The sequence below is a fragment of the Lethenteron reissneri genome, chromosome 68 (genome assembly GCF_015708825.2).
Source record: "Lethenteron reissneri isolate LAM-NWPU_2019-01 chromosome 68, ASM1570882v1, whole genome shotgun sequence".
Classification (NCBI taxonomy): domain Eukaryota; kingdom Metazoa; phylum Chordata; class Hyperoartia; order Petromyzontiformes; family Petromyzontidae; genus Lethenteron; species Lethenteron reissneri.
The window spans coordinates 1,865,436-1,887,678 of record NC_083846.1 but is presented as its reverse complement, the minus strand read 5'-3'; the positions used below and the strand labels follow the sequence as shown (position 1 = coordinate 1,887,678).

The window sequence follows — 22,243 nt, the reverse complement described above, 5'->3', positions numbered from 1 at the left end:
TCCATCAACCACCTCAACCGAATCAACAACTACACCCCCACCCACAACAGCACCTCCATCAACCACCTCAATAACCGAATCAACTACACCCCCACCCACAACAGCACCTCCATCAACCACCTCAATAACCGAATCAACAACTACACCCCCACCCACAACAACACCTCCATCAACCACCTCAATAACCGAATCAACAACTACACCCCCACCCACAACAGCACCTCCATCAACCACCTCAATAACCGAATCAACAACTACACCCCCACCCACAACAACACCTCCATCTACCAACTCAATAATCGAATCAACAACTACACACCCACCCACAACAGCACCTCCATCAACCACCTCAATAACCGAATCAACAACTACACCCCCACCCACAACAACACCTCCATCTACCAACTCAATAATCGAATCAACAACTACACCCACAACAGCACCTCCATCAACCACCTCAATAACCGAATCAACAACTACACCCCCACCCACAACAGCACCTCCATCTACCACCTCAATTACCACCGAATCAACTACACCCCCACCCACAACAGCACCTCCATCAACCGCTTCAATAACCACCGAGTCACCTATACCATGTGTGTGGTCCGAATGGTTCAATTCTGATATCCCCAACTTAAGAAATGAAGGTGACGATGAGACATTTGCACACATCAGGAAGAGTGGTACCGACATATGCCCTATGAGCTATCCTGTGGATATCGCGTGCCAAGTGGTGGGTTCTCCAGATTTAACCTTCCCCAATTTTGTGCAAAATGTCACTTGTGATGTCTCCACTGGACTTCTCTGCCTCAATAAGGATAATGCCCCATTGTGCAAAGACTACCAGATTCGAGTATGCTGTAATCCGATAACCACTACGCCCTACACAGTGGCATCAACCATACAATCAACTGAATCTCCATCAACAACTGTAACATTCCAGCCTTCAAGCAAATCTTCAGCAACCACTTCAATAACTTACAAACCAACAACTGTGACAACAACCGTGACACTGCCAACCACAACAGTAACATCCATTTCAACAAAAACGCCAACAAAATCGTCAAGCACAACGCCATCGAAATCTACAATCAACACGTCTCCACAAACTCCCACCTGCCCTCCAGTAAGTATTGAACCAAATAAATCGTGTTTTTATTCTGAACAGATACTATCGCCGCTATTTAACAGTTAAAGTTTTTGGCTATTCAGATAAGAGGTATTCTAAATTGTTTTTAGAAATGTATTAACAGTTTTTCATGTAATCAATAATTTACGTTTGTAAGGCGCATTTCATCCTTAGATCCCATGGGTAAAATTTTAGTCTCAAGGTTATATGATAGGGGCGCAACTATGGGGGGTATGCGATGCATAGGGGCCCAGTTGGCCACAAGGGAGTCTCGAATCAATAGATAAGAAAAAATGTTAAGAATATGTTTTTAATGCATTAAAAATTACCTGCACTCTACCATGGACCAAGCCCAATAACTCATCTGACTATCAATCGATCATAAAGTTGCGCGATCCACCCCCTTTAAGGAAATCCTAGACCGATGGGCCAGCATGAAAGCAAGACGCACGATAACTTATTTTATTGTACCCTTACGTCTTTTATTTATTTAATGATACTGTGAGACTGCCTTCTTAACATAGTTCACGGTGCAACTGAATTAATATATAGTTATAGCCTACATATTATTGTATATGGGTTAAAAACATCCGTTTTTGTATCTTGCATAGCCCCCTCGTTGAAATAGGTTTATGGCCCTGATTATAGTCTTCCTTCATCCACAGACTCCATTAAATGTATATGTCACTATCTCGTGTGTTTCCAGATATATAAATATGAAATTAAGTTTTCAGTCCCATTAAAAAAATATTCTGCAATTGAATGGGATCCCTTCAAGTGAACTCTTATCCAAACAAGGGGCCTTGCATTCCATGTGTGCGCTGCCATATGGCAGTCAACCCAAGGTGTTGTTTGATAATTCACTGACTGGGGGAGAGTAAAGGGCAAATTAACTGAATAAAAAAACATGTAATGTGATGGTTTTTTGAGCAGTAATTTGGTGACTGGGCTGAGACTGTCAACCCGCTTTTACTTTAGAATTCAGTTAAATCACTTATGGCTGAAAACAGGATTCTGGCCCAGAATTTCAGGGGTGCCATCTCATTGGTTATAACCCTTGAGCTACCCAGCCACTTCCAAGTAGCATGTTTTTTAAATATCGTATTTTTATTTCACTCGCATAACCGTTTACAAAACCATTTCAGATATGATTTGCCACTAGTGTTAGCCGTGGCAAATTCCACATGTTTATAGTGTATTACGCTGTCCATTATACCATTAAGATGCGGTTGCATTTGGATGTTTTGTAAACGTAAATGCATGTAATTGTTTGTACATATTGTTCTTACTTTGGCATGTCATCTTGTATTTTCTAACAGTGCAAAACCCCAGTCAAGCCAGTATGTGAAAACAAGGCTCTACCACAACTTATCAAGAAAGGATGCTGTGAAGAATACGAGTGCCCATGTGAGTTTGTAGAGCACATTCAGATGGCCTTCACATTTTAATCTGGGTTTTTCAACACCACACTGAGCTTTGCCAATTATTGTTTTACTACATGCTCTTATTCTATTGTAGGTGTGCATGATGGCTGTGAGAGAGCAGTCAACTACCAGGAGATGACAGCACAGCACTAGTTGCAGTCTACCTATAGATTTTGTCCACTCTCTGGATAGTGTCTGTGGATTGAATCCATCTGTGCGGAGCTTTCAGTGTTATCCCCTTGTATGCGTGGGGATTTTCTCCGGGTACTCCAGGTTCCTCCCACTAAAACATGTAAATGCAGAACGCTTCTAAAATTAAGCGTTACGACTCTTGAGACAATTAATGTAGAGGATTTAGAGGACTAAAGCCAAATATGCCATATATTTGACTGTTCAGTGTTCCAGGTACTTTCATAAGTATGATATTAAAGTTAGTGTAAAACCCACTACTTCTGTGAAGTGTTCACAAAAGTCTAAGGCTTTTGGCATCCGATTAGCAGTATAAGGCAACTTGTGTCAGTTCCCAGCATGCTCTGCGCTCCTAGCCACCATATTATTTATCACCCTAGAGTAGGCTTGCTTTTATTAGGCTGCCATGTGCACAAACAGCCAATCAGAGCCAGCACATTAGGCACCAATAATGGCATTTTAGTAGCCCCCTCATTTTGACACAAATGTTGGTCATTGAGAAGCTTTATGAAAGGAAAATGACAAGTGTGTTTTTTTAAACTAATGGGTTCTTTTATTTTACCAGTTGAGATCTACAGGATATACACCTGGACTCTAGTTAAACAACAACAAGGTTACAAGTTTGCCAACAGGTTAGACTCAATTGAAGATATAAGGTTTGATCATTAAACCATCGGATAACAGTTGTAATTTATAAAGTGAAAACATTGAAATTGAGCTGGGCAGGACACTGAACTGGATGATCAAATGACTGATATGAAACAAATGGCCAATTGAGTGAAAAAGAAACAGAGGAAGGCAAAAAATGTCATGGCGGGATGAGATCGGACAAATTTGAGCACGCAGGATGGAGGTAGTAAGAGAGTGTGAAGAGTGGAAGACATTGGTGGGGGTGTGGGGGTCCTTTTTCGTGTAGTGGGATGCTGAGGGTTAATGCATAAATAATGCATCTTTGTGTATAGCAGGATGTAGGTAGGGCTGCTTGATTATAATGCTCTATTTTCTGTGTGTGCCCACTTTCACCTCCCTCCCACCCTACCCTCACTCTTAATGCAGGTTTTTGTAAAGGATGGGGAGATCCTCACTTTTTGACGTTTGGCGGCAATAAATATGACTTCCAGGGGGTGTGCCAGTATGTTCTGGTGCAGCAGATCAATGGTTCTGGGATAGACTGGAATTTTCACTTCAAAGTACTTATCGACACGTATGATTGTGGGGCCAGAGATGGAGTTTCGTGTCCCCAGAACTTGATCATTTCCTACGAGCAGTACGAAATTCGACTGGAGCGGAGAAACAACACAACCAACGTAAAGGTATGGGGTAAACTTAAATTGACAATTTATACAATAAATATGTGAGTTAGACCTCCAGGAAATGATGGTTTGGGATTGCTTTGTTTTCCAGGTATTATTGAATGGGACAATTACACAAACTCCCTACAAAATTCCAGGTGAGTTTCTCTGATTTCTATTTGATTCAATGCTGTACTTTATTTTACGTGTTTTCTTTTTGTTAGAATGGTGACCCAAGTCACTCTTGCAAATGCGAGTTACCATCTGATTAAACAAATAAACTTGTCCTTGAATATGAACGACTGCTGGGGGAAGTATTTAGGCCTGAATACCGAACGACTTAGTTTGATCAGTTGTGACTTGAAAATAACTGTGATTCAATAAGATAGGTTTGGACAAATACACCTCGTCAATTTGGGACATCATTTAGGGATGGCACCACTGTTCGAGTTCAATATTACAGCAGCAGCCTCCATGGCTCCTCAATTCACACGGTGCAAGCTGCAATCACACTGGCAGCTGATTGGCTGCGTGCATTGGGAGTAATGATATAATCCTCAGCAACCGCTGCCACGTCCTTAGGCTTGCAATTTCACTCGGAACCGCATATTTTTTAAAGTTACGTTTTAACCTAAATCATCTTGGAGTCAATTACAATCGCTGTGTTGATACAGAACGGATCTTCCTTGCAACTAGCTGGGTAACTGGCTAAATGAGACTTTGATTAATCCATTAATTGAATCGCAGCCTGCTGGATTGTTGGAGCATTTTCTTCTACTCCGACCCAAGATCGCAGTGATCCAGTGCATGGTGGTCGCCCTTCCAAGCACTATCCAGGCTCAATCCTTCATAGATTCTGAGGTCTGATAGGGTCGGGCTCATTCCTTGTGATTTGGTTATAGGATAATATTGTGCACCGTACCTGCTGAAAATATTTTACTCACGGAGTACCGTAATTATAGGGGAAATTACTCGATGACCCAAACCTTATCTGGAGTGCTTATATCGACGTTCAAGGTGGATTGGAAAGAAAAGTAATGTTCGGCATTTTCCAATATTGTATACTTGCTGATAACCTTCCTAAACAAGCAGGCTTGCTCTAAGAAGTCTAATTAAATTATAATTAGTACCATTAATATATGTTACAACAATGTAGTCTTCCATAGATAGCAAAATGCATTTGAGACAAAAATGTATGCAGATTGTTTCGTGACGAACCTGTACCATTTGTGAAGGTAATTTCTCCATCGATTACACTGGAATCACCTTGACTGTGAACTTCGAGAAGATTAACTCTAGGATAACCTTTGATGGCCAATTGTTCGTCATTGTGCTGTCACATGCAATCTTTGGGAACAAGACGGAGGGGCAATGTGGTGAGTGGCCATTTCACGTTGCTGCAAACGCAGAGTGCTTTCTACAACACATTCCACTTAGCATACAATGCAATCTCCATATATATAAAAGGCAAAGTTGTGAATATGTGTGTCTGTTCAAAATGTTTAGCGTACTTCCCGACATGCAACAAACTGGAAATTTGCCATGTGGGTACCGTCCAGAGTGTACACCATGCAAAAATTGTAAAAATACACTTTTTTTTTGGGGGGGGGGGGGGGGAGCTCAATAATGCATATATTTTTTGCACGGCAAGTGAGCTGTGACGTCAAATTTGTCATGTGACCCGCGCATGTGGAAGCGTAACACATTGTAGTGTAGTGGTTAGCGCTCTGCGCTACGAACCCGGCGACCCGAGTTCGATTCCCACTCACGGCCACCACCGGTGACGATTATTTGAACCGGTCCTGGGTCTCCCCTAGGTCGACTCAGCCTCAAACGAGTAACTGGTGTGGTGTTTGAACATTGCCACTGGGGAGACAAAGGTGGCCGGGCGTGGTGCTGTCACCCACCCCCTCGTTAATTTATATAGCATTTAAATGCTACCACATCTCTAGACGCTGTACAGAAATCAGTTGGCATAATATAGAGAGGGAGTCATTTTCATAGTTTGGGGTCCCAATTTGATGTATTCATATTTATTTATACTGTCTCGTTCATATTATCTTCGTGATATGTTTTGTCTAAGTTTATTCCCACCATTAGAATATAATGTGCATAGTTCATACATAGCAGCTTCATCGCGCAATTTGATTCTTTGGTGGGTTAGGGTTATATATACAAAACCCACCCTTCACCTGTTGGCCCTGCCTTCAGACAATTCCAGTCACATGTTGATGAACACTGATTCCACTCACCACTTTCCAACAACCAGACTAAATAAATTTTTTTCTCTTCTGTTTAGTTTAATTTAGTTACCATTTTCTCAGTGCCATCCGCACTTCAGGTTTTTGCTGAATGTGGCACATTATACATCTTGGATTTAGAGATTGACCAAACACTCACACTCACCAGAGCAAAAAGTGAAACGCAATAGCCATTAACTGTTAAAAAGTCCTAGGCGTGAGGCAACTCCATTCACTTCCGAAAATGAAGAATGAGCTTAAGCAGTTGGTTCCAAACTGGTGGGGTCACGTGGCCCTGGGGGAGGGCGCAGGCTGTGCAAGGGATACCGTGCAGGACCATTTTTTGGATGTGTGTGGGAAACGTCGGCGCCACACTGCGGCAACAAAACACACTCCTACACAACAGAAAACAAGTGCCTTACGAACACAAAACACACTGACACACAACATGAAACTAATTCCTGAGTAGCACAAAAATACGTGTACACAGCATGAAACAAATGCCTTTATAACACTGCATTGGCATGGACGTGTGATCGGTTTGTATTGTAGCCTGAGTAACCTTAGTTGTATTTGGTAACTTATGTGGGCAGCGGGGCACGGGGTCTAATCAACTTAATTGGGGGGCCTCCATAACAAAATCTAGGGGAAGATGCTTTAGGGCATGCGTCTCACTTTTACATTGGTTGACCCTGCCAAACAGGGTTCTCCTTGTGAATGGAGGAGCCCTAAAGCTTCTTCCCCTAGATTTTGTTATCGAAGGAACCTAGTTGTGAATGGAGGAGGAGGCCGAGTGGTTGGCCACAGGCTTCATAGCTGCATTAAATGGACCGTTAATGTTGAGACTTGGGGATATGAAGGGAGCTCGCTTGGGGGCTTTGCCAGGTAGGACCCCTGGGAAGGGCGTTCATTTGCGTATGCTCCGACACTTGTATGTATGTTGAACTTCTTTCGCACCGTTCATATTCAATTGTGCTAATCCAAGGTGCGGGGAAGGACAACAAACTAGACACAAAAAGCAGTTCTAAAGAAATGAGATTTCAATCTAGATTTTTGCATCGGCTATAGAGGTCAACGCAGCGATGTCCATTTCTTGAAAGACACTTCAGGAAGAAGGCTTCATTGCAGGGATATAGATATGCAGAGTATTTGGCTGCTATACATTTTCACATGATAAGCCACTTCGTTGAGCTGTCATTTGTGGCCAGGTCGTTTCTGAGAGAAGAGCTTTATACCTCAGTGGGCCTTTCCTGGTAAAATAAAAATAGTATATTTTTAGTTTATAAACGTGCATTGCCTGCTGGATTCAGGGCATTAAATAGGAAGTATATTACGTATATTACAATTATATGATTTAAAAAAATGTCAACATCTGTTATTATTTGGGGTAATAGACCATTTGGGTTAACCGTTTGTTAAATACTTTCAATTGTACGTGAATTGAAGATTCCTGACACGAATGGGTTGTTTGACGTTTCAGGGAATTGCAGCCCCGTCCCGTCGAACGATTGTCGCTTGCCAAGCGGTGTCCCAGTTTCCTGTGCAGTCATGGCAGGCGCCTGGAATACGACCACGTGTCGAAACCCCGCACCACCAACAAAAACACCAATCACAACAACACCTTGCCCATCCCAGCCCTGCGACATCCTCAAGAGCAGGTGTGTGTACATATATATTGTCTTAATTGCTGAGTCAAAGCACACACGATTATGATTTCAGTAATATATAACGCATTGTGAGGGTGCTCTACAACAGGTCAGAACCCATTGAGATCGGTTACACAATCCAGAGTGGGTGGGGCACAAGCCCTCTGTTTTTACCAGTTACGTATGAATGGTGGGGCAATTTGCTACGATGATAAATTAGATTATGATTATTAATGTGATGATGATGATAATCTAGGTCAACTCCTTGCATATATAAGGCCATATTGGCATAAACAATTTTCATGTATTAACTGTGGCAACATTTTTTGCGTAATGAAAACAAAAATGAAACAAGTACTGAGTCTTCGATAACGCCTTTGTAAATTAGGGAGAAGACTGCCACATTTTCAAATTTTACGCAATGGGTTTTTTGTTTGAGCTTTATTTGCGAACCAGCCTGCTGCTTAATCGCTGATGCCACAGTCTTTCAATATGGGGGAAAATTATGATGGTCCAATGTGTCAGCATTTTGAAACACGTGAACATATTTTATTCTTATCGATAAAAGGATAGTTATTGTTTTAGACTGTCCTAATAGCTGTTTTGGTACAGTGTCTTCATCTGAAACCTGATTGCTTTAAATGTAAGAGAGTCATTTTAACACGTAGGCTTTCGCGACTAATGTCATCCATAATGCAGTTTTTTTTGGGTTAGATCGCGTAAATATATAAATGTGTCATTAAAGCCGCCACCACCCGACACAGCCAATTAGTAAGTTTGATCTCGTAAACAACATGCCAACTCGCTACTAGTACAGCACACTGGTGTGTTGGAGACCAAAGCCACAACATTTACAATCTGAGTACGACGTTTCGCCAGCAAGTTGTAATTACGAGTTTAACGACACATTTATATATTTACGTGATCTAACTCAAAAACCTGTATTATGGATGTAAGAGAGTATTTTCCACCAAATGAGGATCAAGTTTTTAGTTTTACTAAAACAGGTTTAGTAATGATACATGCAACGCGTGCTTTCTAGACAGCAAGAAGCACGAGTGTGACCAAAGTATAGGTCCTCCCATCATGCCTGGAATGTCACGTGACATCAACATACTAGGTGCACAATCCCTCCAGTTTTGTTTTAGATCTCCATCTCAAAAATGTAAAATATATATTTTGTGTATATTAAATATTCTGACTCTTGTTGCCAACCTGTACACTTAGAATTGATTTAGTTTATTCAGTGTTTTTGACAATATACATAAATAGTACATCGGCACCTGTGTAGAGTACCAGTTTCACCTTTCATAGGGGTCACAGTCATCACCATAATTAGTCTGACCATGCTGCCCATAGTTCTACATGGTTCTTGCTTCACTCTTATTTCAAGTGCCTTAATAGGTGCTTGCTGACAGCACTCACCACAACACTTACCCCAGCAGCCTACCCGAGGATAAACTTATGGATTTATGCCTTTGCGTGTGCAGTTTGTTCGCCGATTGCAACAAAATATTGTCCCCGGACATCTATTATGATTCTTGCGTCTTTGACAAGTGCGCACAAAATACGAGCAATGCTGCATGTGCCAGTATCAAGGCCTACTCCAAGGAATGTGAAAAATTCGGCTTTTGCATTCCATGGAGGGAAAACACAAATGGGACATGCGGTAAGTACCCTTCCAGTGAAGTGTTTTTTTCCGTACATTTAAAAGTAAAAAGATCCAGCCATTATCCATCCAACAAGTGGATGTCATGCATAAGGATTTTGTGACTGTACTTCACCACCCTAGTTTGTCAGGGTTGGTGAAGAGAGGGGGTTAGGACTGGTTCTGACATCACTCGCCATGGCTGGGAATCAAACTCAGCTCGCCTTGTTAATAATGCAGTGTCCTTTGCTACCTCTGCACACCGAAGGAGGAATATTTACTGGGTGGTAAATACAGTTCACCAACTCGCACTCACTCGTGTGGTGCAGTATAATGGGTGTGGTGAAGCTATATCAGCTATAAATATCTACATATCTTTAGTACGTCACGATTGTGTGTTGTTACAGTGTACTGTAATATTCTGTATGTTTTTGTTTACAGATATCACTTGTCCAGAAGGAAGAGTTTACCATCAGTGCAGTACAACCTTTGATAAAAGCTGCAATTTGAAGTAAGATGTATTAAAATTGTAATGTGTGAATTTTATTGATATCGGGATTTAAGTACTGTATTCTTGTCTGTCTATGAAGTCAAAAGAAAACAGGGAGATCGACACATCAGTCTCATGGTTTTCTTGGGCCCAAGAACAACTAAGTCAGGGCCCTACCTCTGGTTCCTATCACTCTGTGAGCCACTCGTGTTTTTTGGGCTCAGCCACGCAACTGCCCCCTACCCCCCACCTAATCACGGCAGGTGAAAATATTCCTTATGGGGTGGGTGGGCTGAAATATATTTTTCATGAAATGTTTTAATGAATTAAATGTGTTTTCAAAGTTTCTGTTAAAAAACAAGAGAGCACAATTTTGTCAGCTGGGCGACCCGGGGCTGTGGCTATATAAGTGGCCTGTAATCCTTCCCATGGGCGTCGAGGAGGCGCTTATACCCTGGCTCACCCGGAGAAGGCGACACAGCATAATGTGGGACTCCCATCTGTTCCATTCGTATAGGATAGAGCGTCGGCCCCCTCGCACCCATGTGTTTTCTGTGGGCGCTACAGTTTCCTCCGACATGTAAATAATCACATAATTACCCGATACAATCTTCATATTTAGACGACTGCAGAGCTTGGGAAATTGTTGGTGCCGGCCCCACCGCTTGGCTGCCTTCCCACTTGTCTGTGGTTCGTCCTTCCGAGTTGTTGTCTCTCTCTTTGTGAAGTGAGCAACAACTGTGCAGGTTTCTAGTAAAAATGTTTTAGATTATTAACAGAGCACTAGAAGACTGACACGCAAGGAGACCAGTTCACCAATTGCTACCACGTGCTCTGCTCTTATCATCATGACCATTATGCAGACAATACTGTATGAACTATTACAGCAGTTTCCTAACTGCTGTATTTTTCCATGAACTATTCGCAGAGACATCCCAGACATCAACATCAGCAACAGAACATATGAGGGATGCTTCTGCCCAGAAGGAGAGTTTCTCTTCACCTCTACAGACCCCTCAATGAAGGAGTCTTTATGCGTATCAGACTGTGGTACGTAGACAGTGACTACCTCAACACGTGACAAGAGCAGGCTGCTGAATTTCCAGTTTTTAATGCTTAATATATTTTGATGAATTGGTGTGTTATTATGATTATTATGGTGATAAGGGTGATGCAAATGGCAGTGCCATGATAATTGTTTAAACATTTTTAATCAACTGCTGAATTTGTGTTTCAGGCTGTGCTGGATCCAATGGTGAACGTAAAAAGGTAAAACTTGGGTCACTCGACGCTACACGTGTCACTGAATCTAATATTTGTATACACAGTTGCCAATCGAGAGTAATTGAATGAGGGAGTGAGTGGTGTCAATTTTGACCTAATCAAAAGGGGCTAAAAAGGCGAAATTTTTCTCTTTGCTGAAAACAAAAACATTCCAAAATTTCTTATTGAAACAGGGCAACATTTTTTAATGTAATTTTTACCCTAGGCTATGCTTGATTGCATCTGGAGGTTTTTAAGAGTGCTGAATACAATCTAATTTTGAAATCGGTAACACGCAAAAAAAAATTTTCAATCTAGGTAACCAGGTCCTATCTAAACCAGATCTTGTTTCTTTTATTCTTTAATTCTGCTGATATCTACTCTGCCCTTCACAGTGATCTCTCTGATGGGTTGCTTACTGCTGTCAATAAGGAGAAGCATGCAGTGGCCTAAGTTTGTGTTTAAGGCGTTTACAAATCACCACCAATAATATCTAGGCAAAGGCCTCCCCCATATTCTTCTCTTCCTTGCTTTCCTTGTTTGTTCCCGTCCAGGAGTGGCCTCTGAACTCTCTTATTTTGATTCGACCTCTCCAACAAACCCCCATGAATTAAGACTACTTCAAAATTATTGTGTCATGTTCCAAAAAGAAATAGCAAATTTGGAAAGCTTCCGTCAGTCGTGACACTCCTTACACGTGGAACACTGCAGCTGATTTAAAATTGAAAAACCTTTTCAGTTTGTAAAGATCTGTTAGATTCACTGGGAGCAGTGGCACAGTCATCTATGTACCATGCTACGAACCCACGGCTAACATCAGTGGCGAATGATATCAGAACTGGTTCAGGGCATGATATTTTAACCACCTGCACTGACCAGTGTGATGATGGGTAAAGAACCCCCATGACTCGTACCAATTGGAGAGGCCTTAATTCATCAGTGGATTGACAAAGCGTCTGTGAAATCTAACATTGTATTCACTACTCTGACGATAGTGTATTTGAGCGATACCTCACTTATGTATAACTGTGTTTAAATGTTAAATTATATTTAATCTCCCATATGATTTAGTTTATGTTGTTTTGGTCCTGCATTGCACTTTTATGCTCGATCTCCCTTGAAAAAGAGACTTTTGGTCTCAATGGGTTCTCACGAGCTGTTATATAAAGATCACTTGACATAAAATGTAATTGACAAATAAAAGTTGAAGCTACACCACCGTGGTCAGTTCAGTGTTGTGGTGACATTCGACTATTGGCGGCCCTGAGCCTGTAGTGGAAATTCCATATTGCCATGACAAAGGGGCCATCCTCCTCTCAGAAAGACGACTGTTAAATTGGTTGGGACAGGCACAACTCACGCTGCCCCTTCCACCTCTCTCCTCACACAGCTAAACGAAGTGTGGGACAGCGACTGCAACGTTTGCGAGTGTAACGCCGGGACACGCTCCGTGGTTTGCAAACCACGTGCGTGCCCGCCCTTGGGGTACAATAATTGCGCTGAGCCCGGCTGGGCGATCAGAAACCCCAGCGACGCCTGCTGCCCCGAGTGCAGTAAGTGCATGCGTGCTTGTGTGTGGTGACGTGGCCGAGCGGAAGCGCGTTTACTGCTTGTTGCAGAGCTTTGTGGTTCGAGCCCCGTGGCTGCCCTGATTAATACTGCGGGTGTATTCATAAAAAATACAAACTGTTTGCGTTACAGTGGACATTAAAGATCTCATGACTATTCGAAAAATATTAGGCCATGTGTGCCAATGTCTTGGTCCAAATGTGATAAATTACTGTAATTGGAAATTATTTCATTGGGAAGACAAATAGCAACATTGCCACTTAATGGCAGACCAACACACACTTGCAGGCCAGTTCTGCATTCACCTTGTGCCAAGCAGGGACAACTGCCATTGGGGGTCCCCTGCCGCAAGGCGCCTTGAGATGTACCGCATGAAGGCACAGTATAAATATGAAATGACGATACATATATGCGTGCACACACATAAGCTTGCGTACGTGTGCGTGCATGCTTGTATTTGTGTGTACTTATCTTTGTACAATGTGCTGCAGATACTTCTGTCCACATAAGTATGAAATAAATTCAGTGGAGAGATGCCATAGATAACAGGGTGGGTTTTCCGTGGGGGGCTGAAGTCTTCTCTAACCCTGCCAGTATGCCAAGTGGGGAGCAATATTGATCCTGCCTATGCAAGTGTGTGATTTGTTTTAACTTCCTTAAGGAAATCTGCATCTCATTGTTTAAATGTGTTTTATTTGCTTGTTTCAGTGCGGGTGTGCCTTTACGATGGAATAAGATACCCGGTAAGAGTTGTCACTGCCTTCATTGACGATCTGCCTGTGTGTGACAGTGTGTGTCTTTGTCTTTGGCCGTGCCCGACCTTAATATATCCTTGCGAACAGCACTTGCCCTAACAGGCTATGTGGGAGATATTTGTACGGAAAAATAGTCTGATTAATACCGACTGTGTTTTAACAAAAAAAAAAGTGTGCCGTCAATGGCCGTAGATGCCATGATATATTTTGCAAGAGTAGGCTATTGTGTGTCAACGTCGTGGTCCAAATTTGCCAAAGTTGAAAAATGATCCACAAATTACACAACGGGGGTTAAACATATCAAGTACCTCCCCCCCTCCATGGGCAGACCACAAAGTTTGGGAAATTGTTGGTGGCGGTTTCAGGCTTCCTTACAAATATTGTGTGCGGTTTCTCCATAGGTCAGCGCCAAAGTGCCTTCGATGGATTGCTCCACTTGTGAGTGCACGAATGAGACCGATGATGCAACAAAGTTTAACAAGATCACGTGCGAGAAGATAATCTGTAATCAGACTTGTCAAACGGTGAGATCGACCGCACACCTGTTTCACTCTGTCTGCATGCACCCTCCTGGATTTTCTCCACACTGGAATAAAATAGAGTAAAGATTTAGCCAAATATCCTAATGAAGGACCAACCCTGTTGTAGCCTGACTTACTGTTAGTAGCTCAGCTTATTGGAGAGTATATTGAGTATATTAATGATATTGATGTAGGTTATATTTTAGATTTTTACGTGGTGGTTTGGCTGCTGCAGCTCCTTACTATAAGATTTCCCTCCCTTTATTACTGCTAATCCTACTTCCTCCCTTTATTATTGCTAATCCTACATAATACACTAGCATAATATGACTTTGAGACCCCCCACCACCTACACATTCCACAAGTAGTGACTAATCCCATATCTGCATTTTCCATAAATATGCTAAATTCATCTGTTGATATGTAAACTCCTTTGTCAAGGCGCTCTCCTCCTCTAACCCAGCTTAAATATACGCTGCCAAGCTTGGCGGTGTTCATTGGGACCCTGTCTTTCCGACAGCGCTGTTCTTCACCTGAGGACGGCTGCTTGCGTTGTGGCCGAAACGTCGTGAGAATTGTATTTTATTATGTTAAATTCTTATTATTTTATTATTTCCCTTCTACGTGACTTTACCGAAAGAACCAAGAAGATGAATCCCTGCAGTCACGAAAGCTTTAAATCGAGAGTTAATTTTATTTTTCAATATCCATGTTTGTGAGAAACATGTTATAGAAGGTAACAACCCCATTTAAACAGAATTCACCACGAAAAGTAATCTTTATGCCTTTCAATGTCTCTGTCTCAAATCCTGCAGGGATATGAGTACGTGGACCAACAGGGGGCGTGCTGCGAGTGCAGGAAGATAAACTGTACCTTTAACATGTCTGGAAGAGTAATCTTGCTACAGGTAAAGTGTCCATACAACACTTAGTGCAGACTCGATACTTACCGTGTAATAGCAGTGCCTAAACGCCATGTATACACACACACTCGTTTGAGGTGGCTGAGTGATGTAATATAACCGTGGGTTATCTGACCCTTTTTGTCTGTCAGGATCATTCCAAGCACGCATTTCTATCTGCATCTTTGCACAATTTTCAGCTGGCATCGAATTCAGATTTCGACTATCTGTGATTAAACCAAATTATGAAGAGTAATTATGTCAACACGTTTACTAATTACTGATCAGTAACCCACGTTATATTATGTATGTGTGTATGTAACGGAGTGCTACATACCGAGTGGAAGTGATCTGTTGATAAAGATCACTCCTAATGGTGGCAACATCTGCAATTCCATAATATTGTTTTACTTGGTTTGTTATTTTCCAAGTGAGCAAGCATGGGCATAGTTAAAGTTGTTAATCATGACATGATTTGTGTTGATGTAGCCTGGAGAGACTGTGCAAGACCCTCAAGACAACTGCACGACTCTGCATTGTGATTCTATCAATGGAGGGCCAATTGAGAGCACACAAACCATTCAGTGCTCCCAGAATTTCAACTCTGACTACTGCCTGCCGGTAACAGCACACAGCAGCACTTTAAGGACACCGTGTTAAGAACTGTGTTGTGGGGAGGTGGCCTAGTGGCTCAAGAGGTCAGAGCGATGAGCTGGCACTGTCGAGAACCTGACTTTGAATCCGGGCTTGTGATTAAACCGGCATCTCAAGTGCAGTGAATTGATGGGCTCAGCCCAGTCGTCGATCACCACGCACACATATCATCGCGTTAATGTTCTGCAAAATCCAGCTGAGAATGAAAAATGTTGCACACTCAAAATCAAGGACGTGGGCAGGTTCTCCAAATCGAGGTCAAACACATCTATTGTTATAATCTGTAAAATGCAACAGCACGTGTGTCACATACACAGCAATTCTAAACCGAGTTGCCATTAATGCCGTGACTGGTGTCCAGGTCAGGTTACTTAATAATACTTTCCCTTAAACCCAATTCCACTACTGATCAACCATCTTTGTCTTTCATCATAACCTTTCCACTTTTCTATTCGAATATTACTTTAATCCTAAGCTGTATGTCTATCTATACCATCCACGTATATTGGGATGTTACACCCATTATCTGTACTGTATACGTACTGTACTTGTCACCATTGTACAACTTATTACTGTATGTGTCCTATTCTTATTAGCATTCCAAGTTGTCATACTCTGGGTGCATGGGCATGGCTATAGAATAAACAGTATCAAGGTTAGGGAATTAACAGTATTAAATACAGTACGTCATCCTTTACAGTGTAGTGCTAAACCCCCTCCTATTGAATATATCACAAACTACCAATTCAAAGCCAAGCTTAAAGAGTAGAACATTTATATAACTATCAAAAACAACATTTGGGTCCTTTACCTGTGAAATGCAACAGGGCGTGTGTCACACAGCAATCCTCAACCGAGTCGCCATTAACCACGTGACTGGTGTACAGGTCAGGTTACTCAATAACCCTGCAAGCCACCTACAGGCCCGACTCAGTATCACATGCTGGTGGACACACGTGCATTGATGTACTGCTGCACAGCACATAAGGGACCTTCACAAAACCACACTTTACTCCATTGCTGCACGAGGAAATAATTAAAAGAGTGGTTCATTTGCCACAAAAATGTAGGTTGGACTGGCATGTGACAAACATAACAGCATGGTAGCTGGGAAAGTGCTGCCCCCTGCTGTGTGAACCAGAGGTCACTTTTAAGTGATCTCCGAGTTTGCTCTGTGATATCCACTATTGTGGGCCGTTCTCGAACACAAAGAGGTCAGAATGCATACTTCGTATCATCACGTATCTGTGTATTTTAATCAAATCAAGTTTCTCACGCACGTGGGCCAGGATAAGCAGAATATTGAAACTAAGCCTTAGGGTTCCTCCTGATACTTGTCCCGAATGGGTTCCTTAAACATGAATAGACTGACACACCAGAATCTGATGGGGTCAGTAAACGAGGATGAAGATTTGTATATACATGGCACTTAAATGCACCAACACATCAAAGTACATTACATCACAATGATTCCAATCTCCAGAAGACACAGTACTGGCCTGCAAGTCGACATTAGTTGGTCAGTAGGGGGCGATGTTGCTAATAGTTATTCAAATTATTTTACAATAAGAAACTGGTGTCTGCTGGGATCTTTGGGCATTTGGTTTATGCCTATTATAACACATCAATAGAATATATATGTACGACTATCAAGTCCTGTCAATAAAAGTGTGCTGAAAATATATGCAATGTGATTTTTTTTCTCGTTTAGGGAACGATCATGCTGGATGAAGCAAAATGCTGTAAAACCTGTAAGTGAACAGAAGTAAATGACTTGTAAAAATGAACGAGAGATTATTTTATAATGCGTGTTCTTAATGAACCGACCATTAGAGCAAGTGGCTCACAATTGCGGAGGTTACGAGTTCCAATCAACAATGATTGTCCGATCGCTCTATGGATACTTGCCCGTCATAGGAATGTGGAATCTCCACCACCGCCTCAGAGCTGTACACACGAGATGAGCACCACCCCCATTCTCTTTTGAGCAGGAAATCATTTTTACTTTTTTGACTTTGCTCCTCATTGAGTCAATTCAATGGACATTTGACGATCTCCCCTCCTACGAAGTTTATTTTAAAAATGTCATTATTGTGAGTCATATTTCAATTGACATGTTTTTATGGATATATAATTTGGATGAATTGTAAATCAATTCTTAAACACACAACATAGTGCATTTTTTTTTATAAATATCAGAATTCTGTTTGAGGCATTTGTGAATTGCAATACCTCCGATTATCACGGTTGGCTACGTACGGTGCGAAAGAAGTTCAACATACGCACATGCGTTACCCCTGATCAAATCACCCAGAAAGCACCCGGTCCCATCAGATTTCGGAAGCTAAGCAGGGTTGAGCCTTGGTAGTACTTGGATAAGTGACCAGCGTGCATAACAGGCGTTATAGATGCACGGCAAGGCTATGTTGCGGGCAGTGCGACGTGATTAGTTGCCACCCCTGAGTTGAGGTATTACTCACGGAGGCTGTGAGTTGTGAGGCAACCTCGGAGACTCTGCCACGTAGTCATTCTCTGCCAGTGTCAGAGCCTCAACTCCACACTTCATATTCTCCTGCACCTCAACAGTGACTGTCCTGTTAAGGACCTGGCTCTTGCCTCAGGAATGTGGAAGGGCTTTGACCCACACATAGCAAACAATGCAAATTGCTAATGTTTCACTGTATTATCAACAAAAATCACAGTGGTGTCCATATGATATTTTATTGTACCTTATTTCAATAGTTTGATTTGTGTTAATATTTTTTCTGTCCTCAGGTAATATGTCACAAGGCGGTTGCCGACTGTTCAACTCGTCCAAGTACATCTTCTACGACGCGTGCAGCAGTGTGGAACCCGTGGAGGTGGTGTCTTGCGAAGGCTCCTGCCCCACCTACTCCATGTACGTTCGGAGTCTCTGAGCAAATTCTTTTGAATATTTATTTTGTAAAGGGATTTGAATTGCAATGGACTGAGTTGAAAACTGTGCGTGTTGAGTTTAGAAAGCCTTTTGATGGCATCTAGGATCGCCAGATGGATTACATTTGTATCTCCTGCAAAAGCGTGTGTGGGGGGAAAAATTGGTGATTTGAATGATGGATCGCACTACGCTACAGTTACAATCCCATAGAGACCCATAGACCCACAGAGACCTATAGACTCCCATAAGAGGCCCATAGACGACTATAGAGACCTATTCTTTACAAATTGATGTTAGTCATGGACCGCACCTTACTGCAGTCACAGTTATGCTTATTGACCACTCGAGGAGGCAGCCGCACCTCTCATTCGTAGTTAGAACACAGCTAAACGGAGTCCGGTATTAATTCTAGATTTGAAGTTTTCGTGACTGCAATGATTCATACTCTTTGGTTTTTTCAGTAAAGTCACGTAGGTAAAAAATAAATTAAATCACGACGTTTCGGAGGCAACACAAGCCCCCGTCCGGTATCTTTAAAGCAAGAAGCGATACGTAGCGAACCGTGAAATAACAGTGAGCTTGGTGACCCTGGTGTGTCCAGGTACTCGGAGCAAGGAAACAGCGTCAACCACACATGCAAGTGCTGCAGAGACATGAAGACTCGCCCACGGAGTACAAGCTTCCTCTGCTCCAACGGAACGCGGTTCGATGCCACGTACACCTTCATCGAGGAGTGCGGCTGTAAGGAGTTCGCCTGCGATCGCAGCGCGCGCAGCATCGCTGACGACTTGGGCCTCGATTACCCTCACAGGAACCACCTGGTGCGCAAGAGAGCGCTGAGGGCACAGGCGAATCCGTGAGTCGAGGCTAGGGAAACGTGAGGGCGGTCATGAGCGCGGGTGCAGTAGTGACCGGGGGATTCTCAATTAACCGCGATAAACTGGTGGGGAAGCCTATGTTCAGATAAACACAACTGAGGAATTATGAAATGTTAATTAAAATAAACTAGCAGCGTCGTATTTAATGAAGGGTTTTTTTTGTTGTTGAGACCATACTGACCATATCATCATCACCCAAGCACTACCAATCCTAATGTGTGTACATGAACAGCCGTTTTGTCAATCCACTGCTGGATGATGGCCTTCCAATGGTGTGCGGTTGTTGGCAGTTACTATATTTGAAGGTGGGGAGTGTAGACGTGGGGACATAGAAGTGCAGTACAACAACCTGCTGTGCATGGTGATCATGAAGCGCTATCCAGGTTCAATGCTGCTTAGCTTCCAAGATCTGACTGGATCGTGGGCATTCTGGGTGATTTTGTCAAAGGCAGAATTAACGAACTCATATAGCACCTGTCACAACAAACCAACCCAAGGTGCTTTGCAATCAAAACAACCAAAAACTAACACTACAACGGTAAAGAAACTTTGAAGTTAAAAAGGGATTTAACAATTGTTTAAAACTGTGAATTGACTAAAAACGCAACCTCTGAACACCCTCACCATCGCCACCATCTCCACGTGTTCGCAGGGCACATCACCAACACGTAATTTGCTTTACCATCTTCAAAGGGCAGGACACATTGATGCCATTGAAGTTTCACGGTTGAATATTATCCTGGGGCAGCTATAACCAGGGATGTCCTCTCACGTTAGATGTAACCGTTTAGGTAGATCAGGCAAACCTAGTGTGAAACATTATTAGATAAGATTGGGCACGGGACAGAGCAAGAGTCATATGCCAGGCAGGGAAAAGTTTGTGCTTATAATGACCAAATAACTGCTGCATAAGGGGGATTGACTGAATGGCAGATAATTGAGAGGCTGCTTTATTGGAGGGGAATGGGAAGAAACCTTTGGGCTTTACAAATGTTTAAACTAAACTACATTTTTATTTTACCAGGTAAGGCCAGAAATGCCACTTGCTGTGAAGTAATTATACAACTGCACGAACACTCTTTTGAGCTAAGCCATAATTTTTCAAGCACAAGATTGACTTCAAAAAGATTTACGCATACACGTGGAATTTTGGGATTCTTTGTTCTCCTACTAGTAAGCATTTAACGATGCAGCCTTTCATCTTTTCTTACCCTTATGATACTTGAAACGAATGCTATGTGAGCATCCTTGTAACTTATGAAAATGATATGCAATTCGTATCTTAATTTTGCATGTAAACTGTTGGAGCAGACAAACTTGGACAAAGACGACACCAAACAAGACTGGAATGGACGGGACAAAGTCTAAATTATCAAATCATAACTCCACCCAGAATCCTTGACAATTTTGAAACTCTGGGGGTGCATCGTTCAATGCCTGAGATGCCAGACGGGTTGGTGGGTTACACGTGTGTTGTATAAGTGCTCTATGTCAAATCCAAAGTGATCTATTGGATTGCATAGAGCGCACAGGTATGAGAGGTATGAACTTAACAGCAGATGTTTTCTGGTATATCATGACTTTTGTAAATGTGAAACATTTCCTGGATTTAATGTTTCTTCTTATGATTGATTCGCTTTTCTTTGTATTCGACACACTGTGATTGAAACTCATAAAAATAAATACGTTGCAAAATGGTAGTGCATGTAAGAGGGTTCTTCTGTTCATTATGTGAACACCTACCGACTTGTGCGTGTTCTGTATCTCACCAAAAATAAATAACTGCAATCTCGGCATCTGCATTTATTCGTTTTTATTCAAAGAATACTACTTTGAAAAAAAGTGTGAAACACAAGGTCGGCAAATGATTGAAGCTGTTGGACCAACGTTCCGGGTTGCAGATGCAAGCTCACCCCGATTGGCCGGCAATGCAATCCTATGCCCCCAATAACTCTTTGTTGCACGTTCGAAATGAAGATATGAGGGGCTGCAGATCGATGGCAAGACATTCATTTTGAATATCTGTACAATGCAACAATATGTTCACATCGAGCAGGTCTGCATGAGGCATCTATTGTCCATGCAGCTAGTGCGGACATCAGGTTATTCAAGTGTAACAGTCCCCCATAACCGTGGCCACAACATCGGTATTCCCTATCCCCTACACACTGATGTGAATCTCTGCGCCTAGTTGACCGGGATTAACCCCGAGGTATGAACAAAGGGGATTGGTGTCTGGAGATGAGGTGACATGGTCCAAGGTATTCAATAAAGGGGTTTTTGGTGGCTGGGATTGAGACAAGGGATGCGGGGAGGGGGGGAATGGAATGAAGAAGAGGCCGTGGGGATAAGAGTGGACGTCAGCATGAGTGATGGGAGGTGGAGAGAGAGCTGTGACTGAAGTGCAGAGCTGTTGGTGAAGGAGGGAGCTTTGTAGAGAAAGAATAAAATGACTGGAAGCCTTACCTGTGTAATAAAGGACTCTGTGAGGCGATGTTGTTCTCCGTCCTTTATTTGGGTTCTTCTCCGCCCCCCCCCCCGGTCTCCACGGACCAGCGTCGTCTTCTCTCGCGTGCCACGCACGCTCCTCTCGCGGCCCTATCTCACAATACTCGCAATTTGCTTTGAACACACACGCAATCTCGTGTGCATGAACACCCATACAATCAAAATTCTTGGGTCCCCCACGAATTGACCAATTTCCGAACAGGTACGCACAACTA

General features: G+C 42.5%; 1 protein-coding gene across 1 annotated transcript; it reads left to right on the top strand.

Annotated features, from left to right (window-relative positions):
• The first annotated feature begins 372 nt into the window (after positions 1-372).
• LOC133360334 (mucin-2-like) lies at positions 373-21,314 on the top strand. Its single transcript, XM_061579001.1, has 18 exons — positions 373-1,129; positions 2,452-2,539; positions 3,802-4,058; positions 4,150-4,195; positions 5,273-5,413; positions 7,758-7,935; positions 9,414-9,592; positions 10,013-10,082; positions 10,990-11,111; positions 11,299-11,330; positions 12,715-12,877; positions 13,602-13,636; positions 14,050-14,172; positions 14,985-15,077; positions 15,561-15,692; positions 17,437-17,476; positions 18,501-18,624; positions 19,244-21,314. The coding sequence occupies exons 1-18, from the start codon at positions 704-706 to the stop codon at positions 19,500-19,502; spliced, it is 2,508 nt and encodes an 835-aa protein (XP_061434985.1). The 5' UTR covers positions 373-703; the 3' UTR covers positions 19,503-21,314.
• Positions 21,315-22,243: the final 929 nt, after the last annotated feature.